The 15,346-nt window shown below is 43.3% G+C and overlaps 2 protein-coding genes across 2 annotated transcripts in view; both read left to right on the forward strand.

The window, feature by feature from the left end:
* The window catches only part of LOC115273600 (tyrosine-protein phosphatase non-receptor type substrate 1-like), a 53,235-nt gene extending 46,020 nt beyond the window's left edge, over positions 1–7,215 (forward strand). The window contains exon 10 of the transcript XR_003900848.1: positions 7,019–7,215. The gene's annotated coding sequence lies outside the window, so the exon portion shown is untranslated. The remainder of the gene's footprint in view (positions 1–7,018) is intronic.
* A 2,405-nt stretch (positions 7,216–9,620) lies between these two features.
* The window catches only part of LOC115274511 (signal-regulatory protein beta-1-like), a gene marked incomplete at its 5' end in the record, with an annotated part of 18,513 nt that continues 12,787 nt past the window's right edge, over positions 9,621–15,346 (forward strand). Inside the window, one exon of the mRNA XM_029917926.1 lies at positions 9,621–9,681. Coding sequence (XP_029773786.1) covers positions 9,621–9,681 — 61 coding nt within the window. The remainder of the gene's footprint in view (positions 9,682–15,346) is intronic.

Genomic DNA, 15,346 nt, shown 5'->3' on the forward strand with positions numbered 1-15,346 from the left:
ATTTGGCTATTGTAGAAAGTGCCGCGATGAACATTGGGGTACATGTGCTCCTATGCCTCAGCACTTCTTTATGAAAGGGGGGGTATTGACTGGGTGCCCTTGTGGACAAAGTGAGGCTCAGTCCCACTGGGACCCTCTCAGGGACTGGGTAGACTATTCCTGGCCATTGTCCCTTGGGAGGGAGGGGAGAGGGAAGTTGGGATGTGCTTGCATGGTCTGGGTGACATTTCATGGTTATGGAGAAATCCCAAGGCAGAGAATGTGGGAAGTGTTGTGGGGTTCCAGGAGGGACAAGGCACCCCGCAGCATGCCTGCCCTGAACCAACAGCGAGGGGAGGTGGTGTGAAGTCTAGAAACCCTCAGCTCTCCATCCGTCTTGCCTTGATTGAAGTGTGACAAGCAAGAGACCCCACTATGCAGAAAGAATCTGCATCCATTGTGAAGTGAAATCATAGATCTTGCAAAAATTGTATTTCAAGAAGTTGAGGCCAGTGATGGGGGAAACTGCTGGCATCACAGGCAAAGCCTCTGGGTGCTTCGAGATGGAAAAAGAAGATTCATGATGCTCCTCATTCCATGGGCCCTTCAAAACAGAGCATGTTGTCGGGGCGCCTGTGTGGCTCAGTCGGTTAAGCATCTGACTTCAGCTCAGGTCATGGCCTTACAGTTGGTGAGTCTAAGCCTTGTGTTGGACTCTGTGCTGACAGCTCAGAGCCTGGAGCCTGCTTCGGATCCTGTGTCTCCCTCTCTCTCCATCCTTCCCCCACTCGTGTGCACTCTCTCTCTCTGTCTCTCAAAAATAAATACGCATTAAAACATTTAAAAAAGAGAGAGCACATTGATTGAAAGAGGTCCCTGTGAAAATTGATAGGACATTCAAATAGTTTTTCAATTACCCTTTAAGGATGGTGCCACGAAAGTGAAACATGCAGGAGCTGTGCGGATTCACTGGTACCGTCATGTCAGGTTTGGGGGAAAATTATCTCTACTTCCTGACACTCACAGCACTTCTTCCTTCCAAGAGTTGGTGCATAGTTGTGGTTATATTTTATATTTAATTAAAATATAAATTAAACAAAATTAATGTCATCATTGAAAGGTTTAAAATTTTTTAATGTTTATTTATTTTTGAGAGAGAGAAAGAAACAGAATCCTGGGGAGGGGCAGAGAGAGAGGGAGACACAGAATCGGAAGCATCTCCAGGCTCTGAGCTGTCAGCACAGAGCCTGATGCAAGGATCAAACTCTGGAACCGTGAGACCATGACCTGAGCTGAAGTCTGACACAACCAACTGAGCCACCCAGGCGCCCCTCATCATTGAAATGTTTTTTCAAGATGAAGTTTCAACTAATTTTTCCTTGAGAACTTTTATGAAATTGGGCCTGTTTTGTATTGCTTCCTTCTGAGTGGCTTTTTGTTGATGTTTGCTGATACTGGGTAGCATTCCCTGTGCAGTTCGTCTGGTTTTGTGAGGGCTAGAGGGGACCGCACATGCACTGCCATTCCATGTGTGAAAACAGTGATCACCGCTGTCCCCGGGTCTCCGTCCTCTGGAAGCTGCCTGGACACTACAGAGCCAGGAGAGCTCACTGGAGGCCCGAAAGGGCATCTGAGGCAGTCCATTCTTGTGTGGTCATTGGCATCCTCTAATGCCCTAACCCTTGCTTGGGGGTACCGTCTCCTGGCCAGTCCTTCCTGGACATCACCCCAGTTACCAGCCTTCCTCCATCCTGAGTGCTCCCTCCTCCAGGTCCTCCTCTTTGCTTGGGAGGAATCCTGGGAAGGCTGAGTACAGAGAGTGACCTTCTGGGGATGGTGTCCTGCCTTGGCTGTCCCACCCATGTTAAAAAAAAAAAAGTCTTTCTAACGTTTACTTATTTTTGAGAGACAGAGAGCATGAATGGGGGGAGGGGCAGAGAGAGAGGGAGACACAGAATCCCAGCAGGCTCCAGGCTCTGAGCTGTCAGCACAGAGCCTGAGGCAGGGCTCAAATGTCACCAACTGTGAGATCACGACCTGAGTCGAAGTCAAACACTCAACTGACAGAACCACCCAGGCACCCCTGTCCCACCCATTTATTAAGCATCACTGACAGAAATGATCCATCTGGTTGGGCTGAGTATGAAGGAAGGGAATTTAAGAGACAGATGACCTTTGTTCTTTCTAGTTGCACTGCGTAAGGAGTTCCTGTCTCCACCTTACACCAAGGGTTGAAATCTGTCTTAACTAGACCCTTGAAACATGATCTGACCTTAGACAATTGCATAATTTAAGAGTTTGGAGAGAGCAGGAAAGCGACTCACACAAGTTCTTGCATTTGGCTGTGGTGTCAGTGCAGGAACCACAGTCTGGATCTCCCTGCCCTTAGTTTAGTGTTAGATGCTGTGCCCATATGAATTCTACGGAAATGAATAAGGTTGTATCATATTTAAAAATCTTCCAAATTTTTCTCATTATGAATACATTCTACTGCACAGCTGAAAATCCAGTTGCAAAGAGTTCTAGAAGTCGTTAGATCATGATTTAAGAAACCAGGAATCATAAATGCATATAGCCTTAGAGCTGGGGTGTCCGACTTGCATGACAATACAACAGGCTGTGTCTGTCACAATCCCAGCTTTGCCCCTTATGACTGTGGGCAGATACTGAAACTCTCCAAATTCTAGCTCCTTCCTATGTAAAATCTTAGTATCTTGGAGTCATAAAGATGTAGAGTCTGTGAATCTTAAAATCTTAGAATTATCAAGTCACGGAGTGAGTCAACTGACGTGTAAGTTCTCGAACTGTATTCAATGTTCATCTTTGTGTCTTTCGTGGCCAAAGTGGAAATAAAGAGAGCAAGATTTTGAGGCTTTTATCAATCCCATTCATTCTTTCATCCATGCATCCCTCCATCCAACCATGCATCAAGCATGTGTTCACTCAGCGCACACTCTTATTTACCTATGCAGGAATCTGTTAACAAGTACCTGAATCCTCCTCTGGGGCAGGCCCTGTGCAGATGACCATCTTCAAGGAGCTCCCTGACTGCCACAGTGGGCTTCCTGTAGTAATTGTCTGCTTTCTCTGGGCTGTGTCAGTTCACCCTACAGTGACAGTGTCCCAGTCTTCACGTTCCTCAGACTTGGTGGTTGTTACCTGCCACGTGCAGATTCTATCCACAGAGAATGCATCTCACTTGGATGGAGAACTGTCACATGATCAAGGTAGCTGAGCAACTCACATCCAAGCCAAATAGTGATGGCACCTACACCCTGGAAAGTTTGCATGTGGTGAATGTGTCAGGGCAGCGGTCTGAGCAGGTGCTCACCTATAAGGTGCAGCATGAGGACCAACCTCCCATCCAGGCCAACCTCATGCTGTCTGCGGAAGCACATGGCACATGCAATCCCATTGGAAGCTCAGGTAAGCCCACCTCAACTGCTCTGAGCAACTGGGTCACCTTTGTCTCCTGAGTGGAGTGAGATAGTTAAACTCACAGAGTCCCCATTTGCTGTCTCCTTCTGCTCTTTGGTACTTGGGTCCAGAGATGCCTTCCCTTGTCTTTGTGGCTTTCCTTCTGGGCTTCAGGGTGCTGCTGGTGATGAGTTTCACAGTCACCTACATCTGCAGGTGGCAGAAACTGTAACAGGTGAGTTGGGGGCAGGTCTTAGTACATAGGGAGAGAGGTCATGGTCACCGTCATGGGCTGGCAAGAGGAGTCCAGGGTAAGTGTACTGTTTCACACTGTGCCTCCCAGGGGGGTCTAGCCTCAAGAAAAGGTTAGAAACCTTCTCCTTTTCTCTAAATGTCTGTGGGAAATTTCAGAGGCTTCCAGATCTCACGCATCCCACAGTGCCCTGGGGTTTGAAGGTTTTAAATGAAGTCCCTCGGAATACTGGGTGGGGATCTGAGGTGGGGAAGGAGGATGAAGGCCAAAGCTTTGAGCCCCAAACTCCAAAGAGTGCCCCTCTATACTGTTATATATGTCAGTTTTCATTGGACATATTTTGGAATGAATTAGAAAAGTGTTACTAAAATCTACCAATGGAGCCCATTGAAGGGCTGGGAGGCTCAGACTACTGGCAAGCATGAATATGGGTGGAGGGGAGTTCAGAGTACAGACCAAGGGACTGGGGGGTAGTGACTAGGGGTCTTATTTCTGATTTGTACCATGAACTCAGGAATGCAGAGTGCCCACCACATGTGTGCTCAATAAGTACTTGGGGAATTAATATAAGAATGATTGAATGAATGAATGAATGAATGAATGATTTTTTCCATGACCGCTCCTGCATGTTCTGCCATACATTGCCTCCACCCTGTCTAAGAGGCTCAGATGGGGGGAGAAGCTGCCACCCCTTCTACCCTGGACATGCTCCCTTCCTCACCCCCTCCTGACATTCCTTCTCCCTGCGCTTCACAGCCAAGCCGAGGATGGACCTCGGCTGGAGGGACCCAGGGGCCCTGATGCACTGAGCTTCAAACTGGCCCTGCCTCGGCCCAAAGACAACCAAATGGGTCAAGAAAACACAGTTTTCATGTTTATCCATCTCAGATTGGGTTTTAAAATTTTGCAACCTATTATAAATCCGCAAGGAATATACAATTTTAGTTTGCATGTTTTAAGTTTTATGTAAATGCTGTTAGAGTGTATACAGCACTCTGGGATTTTTACTTTTGATGCTCAATGCAGCGTGTGGGATTTCTTCATGTTGATATATGTAGCTCCATTTTATTAATTTCCCACATCTCCATGGTTCTTTATTATAAGAGCATTCTAAGGACGCCTGGGTGGCTCAGTTGGTTAAGTATCCACTTTTGGCTCAGGTCACAATTTTATGGTTCATGAGTTTGAGCCCCGCGTCAGGCTCTGTGCTGACAGCTAGCTCAGAGCCTGGAGCCTGCTTTCGATTCTGTGTCTCCCTCTCTCTCTGCCCCTCCCCCTCTCAGAAATAAATCAACATTTAAAAATATTATAAGAATATTATACAACTGAGAGATGGCTCTAAGGGTGGTATTAAAGCTCTAGCTGCTGTTTGGGTGCTATAACTTAGCAACAAACATTTTTCTCGTTGTTTCCTTGGGCACAAGCAGGAGAGTCCCTCTTATTCTTCTGCTGTGGTCCACACAGCGGCAGTAATTAGTATCATTTGGGAGCTTTTCTAATACACACAAAAAAAGCTTTTTCATTTTTGGTGATTTTATTTTCAAAAGTGTTTTGATGCTTTCATTTATAATTGAGACAGAAAATACGAGCTGGGGAGGAGCAGAGAGAGAGGGAGACAGGAACTGAAGGGGGCTCTGCGCTGACAGCAGAGAGCCCGGCGTGGGGCTCAAACTCAAAAGCCATGAGATTGTGACATGAGCCAAAGTCGGACACTTAGGCAACTGAGCCACCCAGGTGCCCCAAGTTTTGATGACGTTTTACTCTTTCTATTTATACCCTTGATCTAGCTTTATTTTTCTCAGGTGTGTGTGTGTGTGTGTGTGTGTGTGTGTGTGTGTGTGTGTGAGAGAGAGAGAGAGAGAGAGAGAGAGAGAGAGAGAGAGAGAGAGAGAAATGGTAGGGATCTTGTATTTTTTCTCTCATTGGGATGAATTATCCAGCACTCATTGATCAGCACAGCCACCTTTGCCATATAGCAACCCACTCCATAAAGTGTGGTTCATTTGATGATGTCTTATTGCCATTGAGCTATTTGTGTATATCAATCAAACCTTCTCTCCCTGTGAGTCACGGGCATAAATGTACAACACAGGGAAATACAGTCAACAGTATTGGAATAATGTTGTATGGTGACAGACAGTGACTACGTTTACCGTGGTGAGCGTTGTGTAATGCAGAGAATTGTCATACTACTGTGTTGTGCACCTAAAACTAATGTAGCACTGTATGTCACTTTAATAATAATGATTTTAAAAATATTTAAAAAATAAAAGGTGGCTTGGAATAAAAAGATAGGCCCATACATAATACATATTTGCCCAAGTGATTTTTGACACAGGTGACTAAGCAATTTAATGTGGAAAGGACAGTCTTTTCAACAAATGGTGTTGAAACAATTAAATATTCATATGCAAAAAGAAGAATTTTGACCATTTCCTTAGAACATACACAAAATTTAAATATTGTCTTAAAATAACATTACTTTATAGAAATATTATGTACAATACACACCAAAATACTAAGAACAAATTAATGTGGTCAGAGGGATCACAGACTTAATTTTTTTAGACCTAAATTTGAAACCTAAAATTGTAAAACTTCTAGAAGGAACCATAGGAAAAAAGCCAAAACTAAATCTTTATGATCTTGGGTTAGCAGAGAATTTTTTTTTTCTAATAGTTTATTGTCAAATTGGTTTCCATATAACACCCAGTGCTCTTCCCCACAAGTGCCCTCCTCCATTACCACCACTTTTCATCCCCCTCCCCCTTCAACCCTCAGTTCATTTTCAGTATTCAATAGTCTCTCAGATTTTGCGTCCTTCTCTCTCCCCAGCTCTCTTCCCCCCTTCCCCTCCCCATGATCTTCCATTAGGTTTCTCCTGTTAGCCCTATGAGTGCAAACATATGGTATCTGTCCTTCTCCACCTGACTTATTTCACTTAGCATGCCACACTTGAGGTCCATCCACTTTCCTACAAATGGCCAGATTTCATTCTTCCTCATTGCCCTATAGTACTCCATTGTGTATATATACCACATCTTCTTGATCCACTCATCAGGTGATGGACATTTAGGCTCTTTCCATGTTTTGGCTATTGTTGACAGTGCCGCTATGATAGTAGAGACTTTTTTAGGTAAGACATGAGAAGCACAATCTATAAAGGAAAACATTGATCCATTTGACTTCATAAAAATTTAAAACTTGTTCTTCAAAAGATATGGTTGATAAAAAGAAAGGGAGGTGATCGACTTGGAGAAAGTATTTGTCAAACAAATCCATGCAAGGACTTGTATGTAGGACAGAGGTGGACAAATTACAGCCACCTGGTTGTGCAAGTCAAGTTTTATGATCTGTGTCTTCTTTCAGGCTGAAATGTCAGAGGGAAGTGATTCCCATCTGGACCTGATGGCCCACGAGCATAAAGCATTTACTGTCTGGCCATCCAAGACAAAGCTCACCAATGCCTGAGAGACAGTATTTGAAGAACTTTAACAACAAAATAGCAAGAAGACAAACAATCCCATTGTATAAGTGTGTAAAAGATTTGACTGGCCACTCCACTGAAGAACAAAAAATAAAATGCATTTTAAAAAACCTGCTCCTGTCTTCATTAGAACAGCTTTATAACACGTTTGGATCCCTCTTTGGGGCAGACCTTCCACTTGGTTCTGTTGCTCAGAACGGCCAGGGCTCTCCTTGGCTCACATGCATTTGAGAATCGCTTTGTCAACTTTCATTATAAACACTTTTACAATTATGATTTGTTTCATTTTATATATTCATTTGGGCCCATTGACATCTTCTGAAATGGGGTTTTGACACTCATGGACATGGGATTCCTCAATTTCTGTTTTCTTTGATGACTTTTAATTCACTATGGGCTTTTTGTTCCCATTATGGTTCTTATGCTTCCTTAGTTAGAGCTATCTTTAGTTCTTTCCAGTTTATGGAATCTTTAAAAATTATTATCATTGTTGGCACACGGTTTGGGGCCTCTGTATAAAATTGTAATTGAGTTTTGACATTGATCTTATATCCAGCCAGCTTATCAAGCCTGTATTACCACTTATCGTGTGGACATCTTTTATGTGACGCTCTTATTGATCTACTCAACTAGATTAGATTTTTCCCTTTATTAAAGTTACATATGCACATAGTTTAAGAGACAAAGAGTCTATATTTCTACGTATTAAAACCAGAATCTCCCTATTTTCTCCTGTCAGAGGCCATCATTTTCCACTTTTTCAATTGATTATTTTTAACTGATTATTCTAGATGTAATAGCCCGATCTCATATAGCATGCTTACATTGTCACTTCTAGACATCTCCCCCGTAGGCATTATTCATTAATACCCACTCTGGTACTCCAGACCCCACGCCCCTTGGGCACATTTCTACCCCATCATCCTTTTTTTTTTTTTTTAGAATAGTTTATTGTCAAATTGGTTTCCATATAACACCCAGTGCTCTTCCCCATAAGTGCCCTCCTCCTTTACCACCATCTCCCTTCCCCCTCTGCCTCCCCCTTCAACCCTCGGTTCATTTCCAGTATTCAGTAGTCTACCCCATCATCTTAATATGTTAATTTTAGATAATGTCATAGTCAGTGTCCACGTCATAATGACAATGACCTTGTGTTTTATAGCTCAATCTTGTAACATTCCCAGCTTTTGTTTGTGCCTTTCCTCTCGTGGAGTTTGTGTAACGAGCACCATATTCAGGGTACAGAACAACCCCATGGCCACAAAGATTCCCTTGTGCTGGCCTTTCATCATGCCCACCAGCCCCACCACACCAAGCCTCTGGCACCGGCCCATCTGTTCTCTACACTTCGAGAATGTTGTGTAAGTATATTCACACAGTATGTGACATTTTGAGATTGATTTTGTTTACTCAACATAATGCCTTTGGAAACTTACAAGTTGTGCACATGTCAATAATTTATTCCTTCTTATTGCTGAGAAGTATTTCCTAGTATAAATGCACTATAGTTTGTTCAGACATTCCCTTATTACTGGACATTTTGGATGTTTCCAGTTTCTTGTCATTACAAAAAAAGCTGTTCTAAACATTCCCACATGGGTTTTGGTGAGGGTTTGGTCTTTATTTCACTCAGATAAATGTCTGGGAGTGTGATGTCTGAGAGCTATAATCTACTTCCTTTCCTGAAAGAGTAGAGAAAATGATACAAGCACATACTTCTTTTTTTTTATTTTAAGATTTTTTTTTAGGTAATCCGCATGGGTGTGGTCCAAACCCATGACCCCCCAAATCAGGAGTCACATGTTCCATGGACTGAGACACCCAGGTGTCCCAAACACATACAACTTCAGAGGTCCATGCTATACTGTGCATTTGGGCAAAATGTTACCAGTTCCAACATAAAGGGTTGGAACGGGGAGGCATTTCTGGAATAGACCTCATTCAATCATCAAGTTTGGCAGGCTTTGGTGAGCCCTTTCCTTCTTCCTGCTGAGAAGCTCCTAAGTGTGCTTACATGATCACTTCTAGGCATCTCCCCTGTAGTTTGGCAGGCTGCCAGAGAATGAGGCCATAAGGCAGCCAACCCTAACTGTCCTGGCCTTAGGAGTTTGGGACACAGCCCCCACCTGCAGATCCACCTTGGCCTGGGGCTACCAAGTGGGGAGTCACCATGAAGACCTCAAGATGGCAGGAGGGCCTACTGACGGGGGGAGGGGTTCTATGCAGGGAGGAAGCATTATCTCTCCTGGGCCTCTTCACTGTCTCTGAAAAAGAGAAGAAGAGGACCCCTCACCAAGTGAGCCCTTCACTGCCTGACTTCTATTTCACAATCTAGAAGCAGATCGCTGCCTCACAGTCATGTCACCCCATCATAGGTGCTTCCTCTTAATCACGGAGGGGGCGGGGTTTCCTCTCTACAGAACAGAGGCCCGTTCTCCCCAGCACACACATTTGCACAGAGTGGGTCTCCTCACAATGTTGGCCCCTGCCTCCGGGTCCCACCTGCCTCCTTACCTGCTGCTGGCTGTGCTGTTGGGACTCACAGGTAAGCATTGCCTTGGGGAGCAATCCCCTTCCCTGATCCCAGAACATCTCCCATGTCCCTGGTTATCAAGGGCCACCAGGTAAGCACAGGTGTACTATCCATGGCTGCCACAGAAGGCCAAGGACTGGGTGTCCTCTGAGAGCATGGAATCCGGGATGTGAGCATTTCCTTTGTGGATCCATCATCTGCAGCTGGTTACCAGCGGTATCCGGACAGGGGATGCTTTAATCAGCCACAAGGACAAGTGTACGTATTAAAGATCTAATCCTCACAACACCTCTGCCTGATGGCTAGGACTGTACTCCCAATCGACAGATAGAGAAACTCAGGCAGAGAGAGGAAATACCAAAGTCAGTGCAGCTGCTGGGACTCAGGTCCAGGCCACCCAACCCCACTGTTCATTCTTTTAACCATGTTATGCTGCTTGTCTTCTCAGAGGAGGCTAACTGTAGAAACCTCAGAAAATACAGAGAGGGAAACAGAAGAGGCATCACTTGTCACACTCTGAGGTCTCCAGAGTTCCAATTCTGCTGTGCGTACTCCAAAAACTTTTGTTAATGATGTGTTGGATGTTTCCTACGTAACTTTTACTGAGCTTTTAACATGTATTACAATTTCATGTAATCCTCAAAATAATCTGAATATTAGTATGCTGGGCTATGCTTCATATATATGGGGAATGCACTTGTGTGTACATGTATGAGTGGGTGTGAGAAGGGTACATACATGGGCGTGTGCACGCACATGGGATATTTGAGAACATTTTCCTGATTGTTTTCTTCACATCACACTCACTCTACATGAAATGCATGAACAGTTTGGTTCTCTGTCTTCCAGCCAGTCACTCTCTTTTTTTTTTTTTTTTTGCTTCTCTAAACCTACTGTTCACCCTCCATCAAGCTCTTAAGACAAGCAAATTCCTTTCTAGGTAGAATGAGTAGAACTCTGTGCATTACTACATTGGAGGTCCTCCTCCATGCTGGATTGGAGTGGGGAGGCAAGAAGGGGACACAAGATGTGGAGAAACCTGCCTGTATGATCTGTACCTATAATTATATTTATATCCACATTCTGGTCCCAATCATCTAGTGTTGGCTGATGCCTCCAGGCCTCAAGAAATCTCATGAGTTATAATCACTTTCCAATTTCCTGAGCACTCACCATGTGCCACACACACTTGGAAATGTATGTGTCTGTTATGTCCTGTGATCTTTGTACCCATGGAAGACATTTCTGTTCCCCTAACGTACAGATAAGCAAAGATGGCACAGAAAAGTCCAAGGTCACTCAGTGATGAATGGCAGGGCTGTGGTTTGAACTCAGGCAGTCTGATTCTAGATCTCTCGGGTCTAACCATTGCTCTCCTCAAACCCTATGGCCCCACTTCCGTCCCATGAGATTTATGTAGGTCTGCCAATGGGTATAAGAAGGGTGGATGTGGGGAAGAGCACCTGGGGTTTGTTTCTTTCGGGCTCTCTGCTTTCTGAGTATATGCAAGTGGTTGTTTCTCCCCCAAGTCATCTTCAAGAGAAACCTAGCTTCTCATTGTAATTTCCTGAGAAATTCTCCACTGAAAATAGACTGCAGGGTCTTAGGAAAGGATCACACTGGGAAATTCACACGTTACCTCAATATTTACTGGGTAACTACTAGCACTGTTACATGAGCTTAGGGCATACTGGTTATTGAAAGAGAAAAAGTAGTGGCCCGCACAGAAGTTATATCATAGTAGAGAAAAGGACAGGAAACAACAGACATGCCAAATAAATAAATAACATAGTATACTAGAAAGTGATGAGTCTTCAGGAAAAGACCTGATAGTACAGCTGGCTAAGAGAATGAGGGACTCTTCAGGATGGGATGTATTTAAAGAGGTAGCCTGTGTGGGCATCACTGACCAGGGAGATTATAGCAAGGATTACAAGAAGTTGGGGTGTGAGCCATGTGATTTTCTGGGGAAAGAGCCTCCCTGAACAGCACAGGGAAAGCATGAGAGTAGATTCCTCCTGTTCTGTTCCAGGATTTGAGCTTTCACTCTGAGTGAAATGGTTGCCACTGCAAGGTTTTGAAGACAGAAGTGAGTGACATGATCCACCAGGAGTTTTAACTTATTCTAGCATTTGGTTGAGATTAGACACCACAGGGCACAGACAGAAGCAACTAGAGCATTCAAGAGTTTATCATGTTCATGCAAACAAGGAAAAGCATTTTGTACCAGGACAGCAGGCAGGAGAGAAAGGGGAAGGAGGTCAGACTGCGGTTGCATGCAGATGGGAAGCAAACAGGATCTCCTGATACATATAATTTGGGGTGGGGAAAAAGAGGTTCCCACGGGCTTGGATCTAAGCATCTTGGAAAATAAAAGTGCTTCATCTGAGATGTAAAACGATGTGGGGGAAACTGAGGAGTTCTTTTGCGATGTGTTAACAGTGAGAGGTTTGCTTCTATCTATGAAAATTGTTGAGTGGCTCATTGGACATACAAATCCAGAGTTCAGGGAGGAGTTTGGGCCAGAGATGGAAATATGAGGAATATAGATACACAGATGCAGAATTTACACTTTTTCTTGGTTCCTCTTGGGTTTTTTGAAGGTTTTTTAAATTTTTTAAAATTTATTTATTTAAAAATTCATTTAAAATTATTTATTTTGAGACAGTGTGAATGGGAGACAGACAGAGAGAGAAAGAGGGAGACCCAGATTCTGAAAGAGGCTCCAGGCTCTGAGCAGTCAGCACAGAGCTCAACGTGGGGCTCCAACTCAAAACTGTGAGATCATGACCTGAGCCAGGTGCCCCTCCCTGGTATTTCTTGGTGCTTTGATCCTTCTTACCTCCTCGCTCCCCTGTTCCCTCCATTTCTTCCTCCAAAATGCATTCAATTTCTTCTCATTTTTGTCTTAGTCTCATTTTGTCTCAGTTTCCTCACCCCAATCTCCTGTGCAGACTTCCAAACCAAACCACTTGATGTTCTCAGCACACCCAAGCCCGGGCTGTGATAATACATGCCCTCCTTAGGAGGCATGTTTGGTTGCAAATAGTGCTAAGCGCATGGGTTTTAGCAGCTCACGCTCTGCAAGAATGAACCACAAATTTTCTCCCTGAGGAGTAGCTAAGAAATGGGAAAGAACACAGGATGTATGTGTGGCGTCACAGCAACCTGCTCCTCTGATTTGTATCCCTGCCTGGTTTTTAGCACACTTCAATTAAGAAGGACTGACTTTGTATTTCTCTGTGTCTTCAGAGACTGGCTAGTCACTGAGGCAGTGAAATCCACCTGCAAAGTCTGGCATGTGCAGTTCAATGACTGCTCCAAAGGTGGCTCATGTCCTTTCAATGCGGAATTCAACGTTCAGACAGAGGCAACGCAACTCTTTTCAGAACACGAGGCTACTATTTCCCTTGCCTAGTTGTTTCCCATGGTTCTATCTTCCCCTTCAAGGGCAGGTTTCTCAAATATATGAGCCCCTGGAATAATTCATTTTCTTTTTCCTCGAGCCATTTAGTCCAATTCAAAGGCTCTACATGGGATCATCACTTTGTTCGAGTACATATTTCTTACTGTGCTAAAATACATATAACATGAAAATCTACTATTTCAGCCATTTTTAAGGATACAATTCAGTGGCATTAAGTACATTCACGTAGTTGTGAAGCCAGCACCACCGTACATTTCAGGACTTTTTCAACGTCGCAAGCAGACAGTCTGCACGCATCAAACAAGAATTCTCCATTCCTTCTACCCCCACAGCAACTGGTAACTTCTATTCTACTTTTTAGTACCTAAGAATCCGTCTTTTCTAGGTAATTCATATACGTGGAGTCATATATCTGTTCTCTTGTATCTGGCATATGTCACCCTAGAATGATATTTTTTAGGTTCACCCATACTATAGTACATATCAGACTGTCATTGCTTTTTGTTCTTGTTGTTGTTGATTTGTTTTTGAGAAAGAGCGTGTGAGCTGGGCAGAGACAGAGAATCAGAGGGGCAGGGAATCCGAAGCAGGCTCTGTGCTGACAACAGCGAGACCAATGCAGGGCTCGAACTCACAAACTGTGGGATCATGACTGAGCCGAAGTTGGATGCACAACCACCTGAACCACCCAGGTATCCCCAGACTATCATTGCTTACTAAGGCTTATTAAGGCTGAATAAAATTCCAAACATATATAAATATATATGCGTATGTGTATATATGTGTGTGTATGTGTGCGTGTGTATATATGTGCATATATGGTGTATATATATTTGTGTGTATATTTATATGTGTGTATATAGATGTATATATGTGTGTGTATATAATTGTGTGTGTGTGTATATATGTGTGTGTATATGTGTGTGTATATATGTGTATGTGTATATGTGTGTATATGTATATGTGTATATGCATGTGTATATATGTGTGTTTATAAATGTGTGTATGTGTATATATGTGTGTGTATATGTGTATATATACACATACATATATCAACATTTTGTTTATCCACCCATCTATGGATAGACATGAATTTTTTTCTGCTGCCTCTTGGTTATCATGAATAATGCTGCTATGAACATGGATGCACAAGCATCTGAGCACTTACCTGTAATTTGCGGGATATTTACATAAGAGTGGAATTGTTGGACTATATGGTAAATTCTGTATTTAAATTTTAATGAAAACACAACTATTTCCACAATGGTTGCACCATTTTATATTTCTACCATCAACATACAAGAGTTTTAGTTTCTCCACAGCTTACTCAATCCTTATTTTCTGATTTTTAATTTTCTTGTATTTTGGTTTTGCTTACTTTTGGTTTTGATAAAAGCCATATTCAGGGATGAAAGGGTATCTCGTTGTGGTTTTGATTTTCATTTTTTTAATGACTAGTGATTTTCAATATCTTTTCATGTGCTTACTCACTATTTGAATATCTTCTTTGTAGAAACATTTAGGCTAGTCCTTGGTCTAGTTTTTAATTGGGCTATTTGATGTTTTGTTGTTGAATTGTAGGAGTTCTTTATATATGCTGGTTATTAATTCTTTCTGAGTCATATGCTTTACAAATATTTTCTCCCATTCTGTGGATTCTCTTTCACTTTTGTTTCTTTTTTAAGTTTATTTATTTATTTTGAAAAAGACAGAGAGAGTGCAAGTGGAGGAGCGGCAGAGAGAGAGAATTCCAAGGAGGCTCTACACTGTCAGCACAGAGCCTGACATGGGGCTTGAACTCACAAACCATGGGATCATGACCTGAGCTGAAATCAAGAGTTGGATGCCTCACCAACTAAGCCACTCAGATGTTCCTCTTTCATTTTTTAAAATAGTTTATTATCAAATTGGTTTCCATATAACACCCAGTGTTTCTCCCCACAAGTGCCCCCCACCATGACCATCACCCCCTTCCGACCCTCCCCCTCCCCCTTCAGTCCATGGTTCATTTTCAGTATTCAATAGTCTCCCATGATCTGTGTCCCTCACTCTCCCCAGCTCTCTTTCCCCCTTCCTCTCCCCTTGGTCCCCTGCCAGGTCTCTCCTGTTAGACATATGAATGCAAACATATGGTATCTATCCTTCTCTGCCTTCTACTCTACTTTTTAGTACCTAAGATGGACCTTGAGGGATGACACCCTCAAGGTCCATCCACTTTGCTACAAATGGCCATATTTCATTCTTCCTCAT

This window comes from Suricata suricatta, chromosome 12 (genome assembly GCF_006229205.1).
Source record: "Suricata suricatta isolate VVHF042 chromosome 12, meerkat_22Aug2017_6uvM2_HiC, whole genome shotgun sequence".
In the NCBI taxonomy this organism is placed as follows: domain Eukaryota; kingdom Metazoa; phylum Chordata; class Mammalia; order Carnivora; family Herpestidae; genus Suricata; species Suricata suricatta.